This window comes from Dermacentor andersoni, chromosome 3 (genome assembly GCF_023375885.2).
Source record: "Dermacentor andersoni chromosome 3, qqDerAnde1_hic_scaffold, whole genome shotgun sequence".
Lineage (NCBI taxonomy): Eukaryota > Metazoa > Arthropoda > Arachnida > Ixodida > Ixodidae > Dermacentor > Dermacentor andersoni.
The window spans coordinates 118,335,839-118,353,575 of record NC_092816.1 but is presented as its reverse complement, the minus strand read 5'-3'; the positions used below and the strand labels follow the sequence as shown (position 1 = coordinate 118,353,575).

General features: G+C 44.2%; 1 protein-coding gene across 1 annotated transcript in view; it reads right to left on the bottom strand.

The window, feature by feature from the left end:
- LOC126539092 (uncharacterized) overlaps nt 1-17,737 on the bottom strand; it is a 175,331-nt gene that overhangs the window by 7,217 nt on the left and 150,377 nt on the right. The window contains exons 19-20 of the mRNA XM_050185811.2: nt 14,101-14,180; nt 9,188-9,256 (exon numbers count right to left, since the gene is read on the bottom strand). Of these exons, the coding sequence (XP_050041768.2) occupies nt 9,188-9,256; nt 14,101-14,180 (149 nt within the window). The remainder of the gene's footprint in view (nt 1-9,187; nt 9,257-14,100; nt 14,181-17,737) is intronic.

Below are 17,737 nucleotides of genomic sequence, written 5' to 3'. Positions count from 1 at the left end.
CAATTTTACAAATTTTAGAGCACTGCTCCTTCAAAGTGTCCATATAAGTCACCTGCATACTTGCATAGTCTTGATAACACAGCAGTTTTATACTTTTGGTTTCTCCTGCGAAAATCGATAGATGTATTCACTGTAATGTTTCACCTTGGCACACGCGTCGCATCGCTGTCCCAATCACCATTCCCGAGAAGGACCCGCCGTGGTTGCTCAGTGGCTATGGTGTTGGGCTGCTGAGCACGAGGTCGCGGGATCGAATCCCGGCCACGGCGGCCGCATTTTGGGTGGGGGCGAAATGCGAAAACACCCGTGTACTTAGATTTAGGTGCACGTTAAAAAACCCCAGGTGGTCGAAATTTCCGTAGTCCCCCACTACGTCGTGCCTCATAATCATAAAGTGGTTTTGGCACGTAAAACCCCATAATTTGTTTTATTCCCGAGAAGGAACGGCCAAGTAGCTTTAGGCAACACGGTTCGTTCCACAAACTCATTGTCGAAATAATCGTATCAGATTCGTTCTCACGCGAAGATGCATGGTGTACTTCTGGTGCGAGCTGCGCAAAAGCATGCGGCAAGCTTTGAGCATTGAGGAAGCATCTTCATTGCGTGAAACGCCATGTCTGAACTTTCCTGCTCCCTTACAGACGGACCGAAGCATCCTACAAGCAGAATAAAAAAAAAGCTTTGTTGATTTATTTGGCGTGCATCAAACAAACAGAGGCACTGCACAGCTAATGCGGAGGGTCTGTGATAGTCTCCTAATAATACCAAATTGTCTTTCAGCTGAGGCATCTCGGGGTGTCTTTAAACCCAAGGTTTCTCACGAAAACCGTTGAGATAACATAAAACAGCGCCCAGGACGGGCACAGAGAGGGAAAAAGAAGCAACAATAGGACGGCGTGCTGCCTCTCAACTGCAATTTATTCAAGAAACGTGGAATAGTAAACATTTGAAAAATGCCACGTGGTGAACAGATGAGAGACCGCATAGCATAAAAAATTGAAATGAAAAAGGCATGAGTGGGAGAATACAAACAGGAATTCATACATGAATTCCCGTTTGTCTTGCCCCCACTCATATGGTCCCACGCACAACCAGGTTAGGAGGCGCGAGAATATTCGACTTCACGTGGTAGAGATATCGACGGTTGGCTTATACAATCATATTGAATTTGACACCATCCTGTTTTTTACTTTTCTTTGCTTGCGTCCCCGGCACTGTCTTATAATTTCGTTATCATACCAGGTCGCCCAGCCGTCCTTACGTTTGCGTTGAGATAATGCCCGGAACTTTGCTGCAGAAGTAAGATGAAGCGTTATCTAAAGTCCGCAGCACCATTCACTTCCAGTGAAGAGGCGAACAGGTTAGATATGGGTTCGCGTTCCCACTAAAGCGGGCAGACTTAGACGAGCCAGGTACGCGATGATGTTATTTTAAAGGCGTAAGCATTCCTATGCTTACTCAACGAGTAAAACCGTCCTTCCGTCCGCCCCGTAAGACGAAGGCTTTCGAGATAGTGCCGGAGCAGCGAGCGAATTCACCCCCTTTGTGCTGCACGTTAATTCAACACCAACGAAGCGGCGAGAGCACAGCACTCACGACGCTCTCAGCACGCGCCGCACTCTTGCTGATTCGCCGATCATTTTCAATATACGGTCGGCGCGGCCGCACCATACGCAACTGTCGCCGGGGTAGGTTTGGTCGGGGCTTATAATGGTTCGACGCGGGTGAATAGTTTCGTTGCAACGATAGTCTGTGGGCCAAATCAAGAAAAGAAAAGCTGGGTCCCTATAACGCAAAAGTATTCCAATATGTTTTTATTCCAATCTCCTGACGTCAAATTTGCGTAACCGCCGACGCAAGCAGCAGGCGGTCGCCCACAGGGTTGTCTCAACAGAACAATCAAACGCTCTCCTCGTTCATAGGAGGTCACTTTTCTTTACTTGAAAAACGAATAACGTTGTCTACACTGAGCAGCTTGCCTTATCTAATTGGCTCACAAGAGGCGAGGAGCACGCTCAAGTGGAGAGGGATTCCATGGGGCCGAGCCACTGCACTCAAATTCGATAACCGGATGAAGAGGGTGGTGCCAGCGTCTGCGATTGGTCCGCTTTCCCTTGCTTATTACGGTGGTTCGTTGACAATCGCGGCGCCATCGAATGGAAGCCTAAAAATTACACTAAAACGGATCCTTAGCAAAGAAGAGTTGGCAGAACAAGGTCGTAAACGTGCCAAAAGTGTTCGAAAACATTACACGGCCACGCAAAAAGCTTTATTAGATGCAAATAAACCCATGTTCTCCGGCAGGTGCGAGTAGCCAGTGCCTAAGCGATCGGCGGCAGTCATTTTTTATTCCTTTCGGAATGGGGCAGCCTGCGGCTATTCAGAAGAAAATTCAGTTTTGTTCGCCATATTAATGCATCTTCAATGCGTACACGTCACTTTGACGCGGTGAGTTTTTGTGGTTTTGTGACGTCGCGTGACAGGCAGGTTAAGTAAGTTCAGCCCGAAAGCTTTTGACCAATAGCCGAGGGCTAATGGCGAAAAGGTAGTCGAATCAGAAATAACCATTTTTCTTTTGTTCAGTCAAATCATGCATAATCTGTGTGTACACGTCATATCAGATGGGGAGCTATCGCGGTTTTCGTGACGTCGCGTGACAGACAGGTGAAGTGGGGGTGGTCCAAAAATGTTTTTCACCAAACGCGGAGGGCTGATTGCAGCATTGGGATAGAAAAGTTTGGAATAGTTTTACGTTATAGTGCCTCTGGTTCTGCTGTGAAAAAAAAAAAAAAAAAGAGTTCAACGACTCAAAAAGCGGGGCGCAATTCACAGCGTCGTGAGAAAAACATTCACATTACTTAAACCGCACTACTTCTGACATAATTTACTGTAGTACGATAGAAGAATTTATATATTTGCCAAGCGTAGAGTAACGGCGATCCAGTTGCTTTTGGTCATTCGTGGTTTAGGTATCCAGGCAAGTGAAGATTTTACAGATTATGGAAAATTATGCGATTATGCTATGATAATGCGGAAATTACCGATGTAGTCTTCACTATCGCCATTCGTGAAGTACTGGGCAGTGATGGCGTAAGTATGACACCACCTAGAAATATTGATTGCCTCATTTTTTAAACATTTGATGCATTTACAGCGCTTTAGTGGAAACCGAAAAATACCAAGAAAAGCAAATACAGAAAGACAGCAGGACAACTGTCTTGTCTTCTTTTCTGAACATTTTTGGTTCCACAATAAACGACCGCTAAAGAAAATTAGGCCGTCCTCATTGATCACCAGGATAACCGTCTATAGAATTATATCATGGTTTCTGTATGGCAATATATTTTGTTGCGTGGAATACTGCCGCCGATAGTACCACTGCTGCTCCTTAATTTGAGCCACTCTTTCCATAACGGTGAATCGGCGAATGTGATGTAATATAAAGGTACCGCAGTCCACAACAGGCGGCCGTACGCAGATTTCCACCTTCGACATTTTCTTGGCGACACAATCCCTGTTCCTGCTACGAACGAAGGGCACGTTATTACATAAAGCCTAAGCTTTCAAGTTGGCTGAACCTAGTACTTCCTCTAGCGTGTCTGTAACCACTAAACATGCATCAAATATATTTTGAACTCCGAACTATCCCAGCCCTCTGTCATCCGTCGTAAACATTTACAGCGCAAGCTGTTATGGGCTCATTCCAACAGCCGTTTCGGTTGATTGTGTCCCCCGCCAGTGTCCCGTGTCCGTAACAGCTGCCGCCAAGACTGAGAAAAAAATGCCCAGTTCCCGCCGGGATCGAACCAGGGCCCGCTTGCGTGGGAGTGAGCTACTCTACCACTGAGCCACGCCAGCGCTTGCTAGTATGCGGCGCCAAAATGCCGTACAAACGCGTCTTAGCGCTCGACGGGACACTCGATTAAAACATCTCTATTGTGAACAGTAGCGCCGCCCTTTGATCTTTGCCGCCACTCCTTCGACCACGCCACTGTCCTGTTTTTTTTTTTCTTTCTCCTCGCGGTCGTCGCTCCGGCGCTTCCCGTCCGCGAATTTTTAGACTAGTATTTTTTTACCTGTGTAACCATACTATGAGGTTACACAGCAGATCACTAGAGTATTGTAAAATATATACAATAAAAACTAAAAACAAACATCATGTATACTCTTGCTTATTTTTGGTAAGTGTTTTTTTTAAAGCCAGGCATATAAAATTAGCCCATGAATTGCCTGCACTGCTTAAGTTTTCCGTGTACTGTACTCATCCGAGTCATAGATGGCGAAAGCGACGCGTTCATGGAAAGCAAGCCGCTGAACGATAGCCATTTTCAGAGCACTTCTGCTACTTCATCTCGGAGCCAATTTTCGAAATAATTCGCCATCACGGCCTATCGGAGGTTCACCATGGTAGTATCAGCGTCATAATACCCTCAATTTCACAATAACGCTCCAAACGAGGGAAACAACAATCGCGCGCATTCATTCTTCCACCGCGCCAGGCGGGCGCTGGGCCGAATAGCATGCCGTGCGCAACGAACCGGCCCCGTGGGAGAGTGACATGCGTAGAGAATTGAGGTGGAAAGCACGCCCGAGGAGGAGAGTGTCGCAATTTTCTAGAATGGAGTGGCTTTACACCCGACGTGACATGCGCGCTGCGTAGCGCTGATGCGTGCACGTTTTGCATTGCAGTTGCATATGATAACACCAGATAGAATGCCATGTAGTAGATGCACCGGTAGCGGTAAAAGGCAGATAAAGAAGGTCTGAGGAAAAGATGGGAGGAGATTTATACAATATTGCCAGAAAAAAGCCTGATTAAATCAAGCTGGCTAGGTGCCATTAAATCGTCATGACCACGATTAGCATCGTATCGAGCCACTTGTCATACGAAGCTAACTAGGTGACTATGGCACCACCGCCTTTGTGAGGGCAAGGGCAGTGTGAGGGTCGCAGTATTTATTAGGATGAGTTGTCATTGGTTGTTTCTCTGTACAAAAGCAAGGAGCGGAGGCACCGAAAACGAAGAACGCGTGAATACAACGAACAGTGACTATGCATGATTCAGCGTAACACACCCGTAGCGCGCTGTGTATTTAAAATTATTTCCAAGCTACAGATAACAATGCACGTGTCTTAAACGCTGCGCCTTTCTGCCTCAAACCCTCGCCTGCATTGTAAAAAGGAGTTACGTGGCCACTGGTAAAAAAAAATTATACTTTTATGATGTTTTGCACTGCCATTGCTTATTGGCCGCAGTGTTGGGCCAGTGGTGAGAGGCAATCAAAAGCTCAGGTAACGTTGACAACACGAGTGCCTATTAGTTAGGTCACATTGCCGCATGCATTGCGATTAGCATCATCATTAGGCAATGCTTGAAGCTATTCTGGAAAGAAGGAAACTAATATACCTTAGAAGCATAAATGGTGGCTACAGAAAGAATTTTTCATGTACCAGAAGCAAAAATAGGCTAATATAGGTACAAAGCAACGAAACAGAAATATGCATTTTTCCGCGCTGTGAAAGTAGTGCTAAACTACTACCTATCCTATAATTGGTGCACTAACACCCGGAAGGTATGGCCCTGATGCGCGGGAAGAAATGGGAATTTGCCTATAAATCAGCTCTCGATCTATTCAGCACTGCAGTTGTTTTTAAACAAACGGGTCGATTTTTAACTAAACACCAACGATCTGCCAGCGTTTCAGAATTCGCCAAAACCTTATTTCACGGGGGAAAGTAAAAAAAAAAAACAACAACATAGGTTTCATTACACATAGTGACTTATTACGCTCATCTTACCGAACCAGAAACAGCCGAACGCAAAATGTTTATTACATAGCCCCCTGCATGTTCGTTACGTGGCCTTAAAAATTAGATGTACAAGGCTGTTCAAAATCATCGCTTTGAAACCTTTTGACCAATCCATATTTCACTGCCTTTTAACATAATGTCGTAAATTGTGCACTATTACAGTACGCACTTAACCGAAATAATTATTCGTCTCAAGAAAAGGGCATTGCATATCACCTCCAGAAACATATTAACCAGCTTGAGCAATTTTCAGGAAAGTCATATATTTTCATTTTTTTAAATATTTTTTACGATAGCATATAGAAGCAAAATAAATTGAACTAGCAGTCTTTTTCATCTGATTGTAAGACGTAACAATTATGGCTAGTAATTTTGCACTGCTGAAAAAGAAAGTCGCTCAAAGCTTCATGCTTTCAGTAGAAAGGCTTTAATTCTTTGCCGTTTACTTGCCTTTTACTTTAATATATTTGGAGTATTTTACATGTTAGATGATAGCCTGTGTTATAAGTACCTATTTTAGCCTCTCTATAATGATTAAATTGGATTAGGGCAATACATACTCCGTCAATATAAAGTAATTTTTCAATTTTGATCTATTTTCATACATATGCGGGGTTCAAGAGCACCCAGAATAAGGTTGTAGGCTGAAAATGAGCTCTTTGCATTGCACTATTAACTCCCCTTGCCGTATTTCTTCAGACAATTACCTAACTCCGGCAAAACCATCTAATACTAGAAGTCACCATCACCTAAACACCGCACCTTATTTTGCCCGTACGGACACTTTCAAATAGTTTATTGCCCTGTGTAATTGAATACTGGAATTCCTTGCCTGGTCCTACTCGTTCTCTTCCTTTAAACTTATTCTTGGCGGCCATTGAATATTTTTGTTTGTATTGGTTTGTATTGTTCGTGTTGCCTGTATTATTTATTATTTGTCATTGCTCTGCATTCACACCCACTCCTGCAATAGCCCCATCGGGCTCCAGTATGTACAAATAAATAAATAAATAAATAAATAAATAAATAAATAAATAAATAAATAAATAAATAAATAAATACATAAATATTTATGGTAGCAAGCAAGAAGCAGAAGTACAAATGACAATGGGATGAAAAGGTAAGACATAACGCTAAAAATAAGGAAAAAAAGAAAGCGGTCCGGTCTAAAGAGTTCATGGGGGTCGCCGAAAGTATAGTTGAGATCATCAGGAAGACACCGAGTTGGACAGGCCATATGATGCGTATGGTGGATAAGCAGTCATCTATTAGAGTTTCAAAGCGGTTTTCAAATTATGTGAAGCGCAGTCGAAGATGAAGAAGGAAGATGGTGGAAAATTTTTAAGCAGAGGATTGTGTCAGCTAGTCAGTGCCCACCAACCTTTGAAGCCAGTTTTCCACTAACTTGGTAACATTTCCCCATATTGTTTCAGTTACCTGCGAAATCTGGTTGTTAATCTCCTTGTCAATGTGATTTCCGCAAAGATACATTTTCTTTTGCATTAAGAAAATAGGCCACGCATTTGGTAGTGTAGGTTTCTTTCCAAGCTCGTTTTAAACTGTTTATATAACAAAGTGACTGCAGTCGATGAAATGATGTCAACGCGCAAGTTATGCTAACAGGAATGCCTCCTGCTTGAAGTCCATATTTACAGAAAGATGTCAGTACATTTATTTACTGTTGTCCAAAATTCATTTGCAAATAGAGCAAGCTGCTTAGATAACACGAAACTTTATTCTAATTGTAAGGGCGTTGGGTGCCAGACCTCTCTTACAGGACTAACAAAGTGGCGCTTCACGACGCCAACGTAAGAAATTCTGCAGCATGTTACACCCCTGAAAAACGTGAAGGCGAAATCCTCCCGCACACTTGGAAACGCGCCGTCGCGCATCGTCACGTTGCTGCTTTCCCAGTTCGGCTTCTTCAGATCGGTTTCGACGCTTAGCTGCGGCTTCGTGTACTCGTGTAGCGGGGTCCGACACGCGGTAACGACGTTTCTCTTCGACTTTAGGTCGCATCCTCTCAACAGGGGATTTAAACGTATGCTGCTCTGTGTGTCATATGGGTGATTTGAATTGGTGTATTCACTGTTCGCTTCACTTTTCTGAGCGCTTGTAGCCTCAGCCTTACGGCGGAATGAGTAATTGCATGTTTTGCTTGCTTTTGGGAGTGTGAGCCATTGCTTACGGGGTATGAGCCATTGTGAAGGTCACGTGTTTTTTTTTTCTTGTTCCCCTCGAATAGGCTCCGCATTTCTGTACGTTGTGTGCCTGATTGCATTGAGTGTAGGCACTGTACGCTTCACTTTGAAGAGTGCTTGTAGCCTCTGCATTACAAGAGGGATGAGCCACTGCATTTTCTGCTTGCTTAGGGAAGTAAGAGTCACTGATGATGATGATAGTTTTTGTACCATTGGACCCGACGACGCGTTCCTGGCGAGTTCACTATGACTCACTTCAGGCTTTCGCCTTAAAAGTAAATAAATCTTTTTTGGATGCCGTGTACTGTCGTAGCACCACCACACTTACGTGTTTACACGTTATTTCCAGTGAAGCAGGCACATGCGCGAATAATATAGGCGTTTGCCCCCTCCCCCCAAAGATATCGCCCAGACGAATGACCACTGGTTGCCCTGAATATGGGCTATTCTCGATAAATAATTAGTATTCACAAGCAAGTCACGAGAGACCTCTCAGCGCCAGGTACGTGTTCGCTTGCGTCCAGATTTGCCCATTCTGTATTTTGTTTGGTGCAGAATAAGCTTAGAGATACATATTTCACTCAGAATTTCGCACATATCGACAGCACAGCTAGAGGTATTAATGAAAAAATCACGTTAGCATTACTTCCTTAAAAGGACCAGGACGCCAGTTTAAAAAAGCAACTAATTTTCCGTCAAAATCCGTCCCCTCAATTCAGTAAATAAAAAAAACGTTAATCATCTAATTATGGATAACTCAATCATGAAAAAAATATTCCTGGTGCTGTACGTCACTGCTCACAGAATGCAATTGGTTGTTTTCTCGCACATTTAGTGTATTATTTTTAAGAGCTTGGCTAACGCTAGCTGGAACACCCTGTACACTTTGTACGTGTCTTGTATGAAGTGCAATTTGCGCACAACTCTTGCAGGACGGCCAAGCATCCAACAGAGGCGATGCCTGTTCAGATCCCGTTGCACTTGCACCTATAAAATTATCCAGGGCACAGAATGTTGTTTCAACGCTACTTGTACGGCAGCACTGTGTCACCACACCAAATTGGTTGATAGCGAGCGACCTATTTCTGTTTCTATCTCTTGTCCGATCGTCGGAGCCATTCAGCCGGTTTGGAACACAAGCTCGGATGCACGCCTTTTAATTCCCAACATCTTACCGTGTAGGCCATTGGCACGGCGACGGTGTCGATGAAGATTTGCGTAGCGCCGGTCTTGTTCTTGCTTTTCTGTAAGGAGCAGTGCAAGAGCCTCGGTTTATTCAAGAAAGCCGTCGTGTTACATTCAGCACACGAAAAACCCTGGCAAGCACTTATCGACAAAATGGTGCAGGTTTGTCGTGTAATAATTGGTTTCGTGTTGGCACTGCGAAAACACGCGAACAGAAAGAAGAAGTGAGACGGCGCTGTGCCCCCTCCTGTCTTCCTGCATTCTGTGCTGCTTGAGCTTTTCAATTATCATGCTTTACAAACCATCCTGGTCAGCATCGTTTTCGGGATCGTATCGAATAAATACCAGGGGTCTGTAGCTGTTCTATGTCCATCCAGTGGTGTGTTGGTTCCAAATGGGACACGTGCTCTAATGATTCCTGTCGATGAAGCAGGATGCTGCGACAAGTCTCACGTGGTGCAGTACAGTAGAGGAAGGCTTTGTTGCTGCAAAGTGAAGCTGCCCTTTCCCATGAGATAAGACTATATAGCGCACATGAACGCCTTCACATTGCCACAGCAGCTACTCAGTGGCCATGACGTTCTGCCACTCTTCACGAGGTCATGGGATCGATCCCAGGCCGCGTAGGTCGCATTACAGTACAGGCGCAACACACAAAACGCGCCGCTATTCTGGTGACCTCGAGGAAAGTATGGCTATGGAAGGTGAGTTGCACCAACTGCTTCACTTGTTATTCGGTTGTGGTTCCGCGAGCTCACGGATGCCTGCAGATTTAAAGCGAAGCTTCGTTTCCGCCAAACCTACCGAAGTTTTACGCACGTAAGTGCGAGCGAGCAACGTTTCTCATCAAATAAGATTACATAGCCTTGACTGCAGACCAGCATAGTGATGCTAGCCAGCACGTCCGTCTTGTGCGTCATAAAACTGTAAACACGCAAAGCCTGTGCATATAATGCGCGATCTCTCAAGGACACAGATATTTATGGAATTTCGCGCAATATCCGAGAGCTTGGGCCCTATAACGTAAAACTATTACAATATGCGTTCATTCGAATCTCCTGACGTCAAATTTGCATAACCGCCGACGCAAACATCAGGAGGTAACCCGAGGGGTTGTCTGAAGAACTGCACAAACCAATCAACCACTGTCCTCGTTCATAGGAGGTCACTTTTGTTTTCTTGAGAAAGGAATAACGTTGCCTGCACTGGGCGGCTTGTCTCATCATGCATAATCAGTGCGAATACGTCATATCAGATTGGGAGCTATTGCGGTTTTTGGGACGTCGCGTGACAGACAGGTGAAGTGGGGGTGGTCCAAAAAAAGTATTTGATCAATCGCGGAGGATTGATTGCAGATTTGGTATAGAAAAGTTCGGAATAGTTTTACGTTATATAGCGCCCCTTATTTGAGTTCCCTGCATTAGGGCTGCTGGCTCCTTCATCAACCGGGTATAGTGATGATCCGGCCTCATAAATAATGGAATATCTCGACACAATGTATTGCCAGCGAGCGCACTCGTGTGCTGCGCAATAAGGAATACATGACACACACCTCTCGTCACAAAAGCACAGGGTACTCGACGACTTCTTTGGCCTTATATTTTGTCTGCCCCATTCCTTGAACCCTGCGTTCGTGCCAATAGTTATATCCCTGTTCTTGGCCCATACGGTCAATGTGTATGGTTAAGTACCGCTGTGTCTTTAATACCTCTTCATCTTTATACCTCCTTAATACATCCTTACGCTTCTTTCCTCGGCAGGCATCATAACATATTACATTCACAATCCTGACGCAGTCGGCTAACAGCCGCACGCCGCAAGGTTGGCCTTGTGGCCTCCGCAACCTCAGTAACCCTAACAAGCACCGCGTCGCTTAGATCCAAGATTATCTTTGATGTGTCTGTTTTTTAAAGTTTTTTTTTTGCCTACGTATGCCGCAAACTCGCTGTCAGTCAGATATAAATAAAAGATATAAACTGATACACAAAATTTGTTTACTTTGAATGCTGTAACGAATTCAGTTTATGGAACTGCGACATCTGTTCTGGTTGCAGAGCTATGTAATTGCAAACTTCATGCTTCTATATTTTTCGGTGAGAATTCGTTTCAAAATATCCATGCCCTAAATCCAGATTCCGCTTCCGACTGTTACTAGACTTTGGCTTTCTCTCTCAAATGCAACAGATTTCATTACATCGGCGATGTTCTCATCTGCGAAAAGTGTCTTTGCGTTTTACATGTATTTGAATAGGTATGCATAGGAGTTGGGCCCAATCAAAAGCTTCCTCTTAACGCAATGTTCAGGGTCTATCACGCAACTTGAACAATCATTTCAAAACAAAGTGGTTAGCCGCAGATGAACGAAAGCAACGGCTTATGGTTTGGCGTCACATGTGGTGCTCCCAAGAGCGTTTTTTTATAGTTCGGCCAATTAGGTATTTAGCAAGATGAAGTATGGAAAATGTTTATTATTCACTTGAGGGCCAAGCGCGTTTCGTTGCGCTGTAGAGGGGATTCAGAGATGTGGGGTTCAATTTTTTGTACACGCTGCATTGTGATTTTTTTCGGCGCTTAAGGAAAGCTCACGAGATATTAAATAAAACTACGCGAGTACTAATTAACATATAATTCGTCTTAGTTAATCAACTTCTCAAATACTATGATTGGATGAAAAGTGTCAGAGAAAGCTGTAGGGCAACACGAAAAACTGCCGATACAACATTTTGTTGCTCAAAACGTGCTACATAAGTGTTATTTTGCGTCTAATCGCGGGCTTCATTCATGCTCGGAAGAACACAGTTATGCAGCACATATGATCAACGGAATGTTGTATCGGGAGTTTTTTCGTCTTGCTCAACAATTTTCTCATTGACACTTATAATCTAATTATAATTTATGAGAAGTTAATTACTTATTAAGACTAATTTAGTTAAGCGGAGTGCGAGAAATTTTCTGAGTATGTCCAAGCGACGGCAAACCACACTACATCGATTCTGTCCAGCTACGTGAAATTTTAATATTCATAAATTTGTTTATTTCTAAAATAAAATCTGCCACCAAATTCGTCAAAGATCATTACAGAACATGCTATTCATGACGTCACATTGATATGTGGCACCATGTCTACAGCTCAAAACTCAAAAATGGAACTGCCGGCCATTAATTTCTTCGCGAGAAATAAATTTCTGCCACATACGTACGTATGTGCAAACAGTCTTGAAATAATACTTTGTACCCCGGAAATTCCTTGTGTCACTCCTATTACGCGGTGTTTCATTTTTTAAATCATTCAGAATTTTCTAATATCATATGTGGCCGGTAGCGTAATTAGAATTCTTCAGCTGGATTACTATAGCGGCGTGCATTACACGCATGAAATAATCAACATGCACAATAGATTAATTAACATGTATTGACTAATTAAGGTTTCAATAGCTACATTAATAAATTAGTATTACAATTTACGAGTTAAAGCTGGTGAGGTGGAGAGGGTTATTCGCTCGGAATGAAGAATAAGGAACTCGGGGTTTCGAGACATATCTCGAAACACCGAGTTGCGGTAAATGCGCCTTACGATAAAAATGTACCATTGGTCAGCTTTCTTTTTTAACACAGCGCTGTTTAATGTATTTGTGGCATTGCTGAGTGACGTACCCCAACACATTCGTGGCTCGTCGCTTTGGAAAGCCTACCGCAGTTGTTTAGTGACTATGCTAGGGTGTTGGCATGCTAAGCACGAGGTCGCGGGATCGAAAGCCGGTCATGGCGGCCGTGTTTTGATGGGAGCGAAATGCGAAAACACCCGTGTACTTAGGTTTAGGTGCACGTTAAAGAACCGCAGGAGGTCCAAATTCCTGGAGTACCCCACTACGGCATGCCTCATAATCAGATCGTGGTTTTGGCACCTGAAACCACACATTTTTTAAACAAAATTTCTCTACAATATAACGAACATAAAATAAATCACATAGACGTCTTAGGCGAGCCGCCGCCGCCGCTGTGGTTCGCAGATCCGCGAACCGCACAGCAAGTCTGGTGGAGTGGTTCGTATGGCGAGCAGTGGCTTTTTCCGTTACAGCCAGCCTACTTAAAGCTGTTGCTGTTATCAAAGCCGGTGATGTGCGTAGGCTTGGAAGGTGTGCCTCGCCGGACGAGGCGATGACGTTGCAAAGCGTTCTGTAGAGCTATGCATGCAGTCGTGGCGACAGTGTATCCGCACACATTGAAGCACAAAAGTTACTGCAACACGAGTGTATTTTGTCGCACACATTGGATATGATTGTATCAAAACTGCTGTCAGCCTAGTTTTCATGTTTACCTGGACAGGGCTCGCAAATTCACACTGCAATTCGTAAATTGCAATATGTAACGTTAATAATTGAAAAAATAATTGGTTGATTATGCATTGCACTTTCTTGTTCAAGTAATGTCCACCTCTGAGTTCTCTATCTGCCGCAGGCGACTTTTAAAAAAATTGTGTACGAGAAAAATTTTGCAAGGACTTAGCGGTAAATTGGAGAAAAACGCGGAGCTCAATCTGGACACATCCTCACTCTTCGAAGAGCGAAGTGCGACTGATGGTGGTGCGGAGAAGACCACCGTCAGCTGCACTATATAAATTATAGGCATGATAGTCTAAGGTTTTCCATTCCCTCTTTACCTCTACCACGAGACCACCTTGCCACACATACTTTTTCACACTTTGCTACTTCATAAAAAAGAAAGAAAGAAAACATCCTGTAGTATAATCAGGCTTCCATTTGCAGATGGCAGTAAAGACGGAGAAAGGTCGCGGCACTGCAGCGGCGCCCTTTTTCTCTCTGCACAGCAGTTACTATAAATCGGGGTAATGCGGCATTAGAATCTGTTGGGAGTGAAAGCAATGGCAAGCAGGAACACTTACGGGGTTAACAAGCTTGCGGTAGCAGTTGATGGTGTCGAACACAACTTTCCCTTCTGGATCCTTCTTGGTGGCCGAGAAGGCTGACAAAAACAAACAAGTATATCGAGAATCAGCAGTGGCAGACGGAAATTCTACCTGGAGCCGCGTGACATAAAAAAATACCCACACTCACAACTTCGGCGTGAAAGTGTCTGCAATATCAAGATATGATACAAGGAGATAAGAAGAGAAAATGAGCATTTGCTGAATGTTGGCGGGTTATCCTGTAATTTTTTTTATATCTTCTCGCAGCAACGATGTTGCTGCTGTGACTGGTGCCATTTCGTGTCTTGGTCTTAATTACTGCGTGCGGAAAGAAAGATGGTCGACCCTCTTTCAAAGCAATCGGTAGAACGCGAATGCGAAACGCGTCTTAACAGAATATGTCGCATTCTTATAGTACGTGAAGAATTAAGTTGCAAGTAGACAGTGCAAGCACTCCACCAATCCACAGGGGTCCTCGAAAATCGCCACACAAAGCCAAAGTTGTCGAATGACTCGCGACCGGGAGACATCTATTGCACGTGCCGTACACTGCGTCAAACCGCCATAAGCCACAGGCGTTCGCACACCGTACAAGCTAAACTAAACGGGTTTTTGTTGCTGCGTGAACTCGCACTCCGGTGCAGCGAAAGGCGCATGATTTGGGGGTCGGCTAGCGTGTTTCAGGTTTGCTTGGCGAGCGGCGTTCTGCTGCCGAGTCGCTTCGGCGTAGGTACAAGCACTTCGGTCCGGCTCCGTAGTGTGCTGGGCATCCATGCGAGTTGCAATCGGCTTCCGGAGTGCGAGTGGCATAGTCTTCAGCGTGCGCCGCGAACGCGTGAAGGCGTTCTGCTTCACGCTTGTGCGTCTTCTCGCCGGAGCATGCTGAACACCACTGCTAACAAATTTCCAAGAGATGCTAAGCGCCATTACAGAGTGTTTACGGACTCTCAAAATGCCTTTATGGCTTGTAAGGACACTCGTACAGCCACTGCTGTGGTCCAACAACTCCGCCTCCATGTGCGTGGTCTGCGTGACCAAGGCCATGATTTTGAGTTATACAATGGATCTCGGGGCACACGGGTATACCAGGAAATGAACGAGCCCATCGACTACCGCGCGCCACGGTACTATCCACGAAGTCGAAAGCACCTGAACAGTTACTGAACAACGTACCTCAAGACACGGAAATACACCGTTAGTCGCACAATCCCATGGAAGCCAAGCGCCACCGGCGCCGCTATCTCCTCACTACGTCCAATCCCATGGACCTTCCTCCCCTTCCCTCCCAGGCTGCTACTCGTCGGCAGCAGCTTCTGCTGCCAGACGCTTCTGCGCCCTTGCCCCCCGCGGCTTGGAAAAGTGGGAGAGGGGTCAAAGTATGTCATTTGCCTCCCGGCCCACTTGTGAAAGCGGGTACTGGCTCTTTCGGCTGAACGTTGGAAAATTCAATAAAACTACAGCTGAACCCAAATTTTGTTTCTTAGGAGAGGGGCCACATAAGTAGTGCTTTTATTTACTACAGATATCCCTGCTTGGATAATGACAATTGTCTTTTGTGCCCTCCCGGGACGCTGCACACGACGCGCATGATTCGACATACACGCTCGCGTTGCGGATAGCGCCTGGCGCTGGACAGTTCCCTCCCTAACAAACTGTCAGCTTGCGCACTTTGCATCATGCCCAACATTTTGGGACAGCTATATCCGTGTTCTAATGCACAATCGGCTTGTTAAATTTATCTGTAGGTGATGGGGAGGTCCGGATAAAGTATTATATTCAGTCGCGCCCAACGACTGATGTGCCTCACAGCTTGAAATCGTTGGATTATCAAGCGCTGGAACTATTTAATCTCTGTCCGTTGCAGCGTTGTAGTCTCAGTATCTTATCACCATCAGAAGTCTAATGAAACCTCTTACAGGCGTAACTGCCGAATTCATTTGTGTAATGGAAACTTATCCTAGATATGCTCCTAGAAATGACCTGGGTCGAACTAGAAGAGCCATTTAAATAACAATAGAACACCGACAAAAATTCTTTCTAAAGAGGTCTGTCACTTCTAACTGATGATTTCATTTTCAGGCTTTTCCTAAATAAGCGCTATGCTATTATTTGTTTCCCAGCAGGAGAAAAAAACAGAAGATATTTCGCATTTTAAAAGAAAATGAGTGCCACCTTTTGCTGATGTGTACCGAAAATTGGCACTGAGGATGTTGCTTATGTACTCTGAAAACATTAACTGAATGGTCACTTTAAACAGATTTTTATACGTTACAAACGGCATTTGGTTGTTTTCCCCCGGATTCCTTGGTGAAATATGCGGGGCAAGTTGTTTATATCTATTCGACGTATGAAACAATGTTCTGAGTGACGAGCGATATATGTTTATTCTGCGTAGGTTCGTTACAGCCTTTGTAGGAAGTTACTCATTGAAGCGTTCCAGGATGTCACACTGCCGCTAATCTAGATTTTTCCTAGACTCCTAAGGTAACGCACGTGACACGGATGTGAAATTCCGTATAATAGAAAAAATTTAACCGCCATGTGTTGCGAAACTTTCCCTTTCCTGCTTTCAATGCGAATGTTGCAGACAATTACTAAACCCTCGTTATTTCGTTTATTTTCGTGAAATACCTTAAGTCACGAATAACGATGGACTGTCGATAAACGCGTTAACGTTGCATAACTTTATCCCGAAATGCTGGAGATCGCATATAGAAAGCAAGTCAAGGTGAGAGAAGGAACTGCGATTTTTATAATGACCAATTATAATTACATAGTTATTAAACATTCATTAATTGTACAGTCAGCCATGCTAAGTTTCTTCATTATATATGTTGAGTCATCCGTTCCAATTACATGCAATGGTTAATTATTGGGCACAAGCATTACAACAAGGGAAGAAATAATCTTTCGCGTTTACTACCGAGACGCCCCACTTCCAACATTCCGTCAAAGACGTCAGTGCCTTCACGAAAGCTGTAGTCTGAAGCAATACAAGTGAAATTTGTGTACTTTAAGAAAGCATAATGTTCAATTCATTCAAAGCTTAATGTTAAATGTATGTTCCTTGCAACCACTGCACAGTATTGGCAAAAATAAGTCGCGTTCACACACGTGCACCGCGTGACTGAAAGAGATACTACGAGATTCGTAGTTTGTTTCTCCGGCGTCCTCGGTGAGCTAGAAAAGGCATCTTGTTTATATCTGTAGAAAATTAGAGGCATGGGATGGATATGGCGTAGGCAGTGTTCCAAATGCGTGGGTTAATTGCGCATGTTCTAGTAGAACGTGTATGTATTCTGAATAACGTATGGCGCTATTAGTCTGCTTTGCGAGCGGTGTAACGCTTAGACGGCTGCGCTGCCATAATTACAACTGGGGCGAAATTTTGCGAAGGTAAGGGCAACAACCCGCCAAGTTTATGTGTGATGGTGAGTACGTGTTGATCAACTACAGCGTTAAAAAATTGTAAGCAAGTGTTGGAAAGTATCCCGCTACTGCTATTAGCTAGGTTTCCCAATGTCCCAAGAGAACTCTGCGTTTCAGATATCTTATACTTTGAAAGTATATTTAACGATTCTAGCGTATTTTTTCTTCTTACTTTTTCATGCGT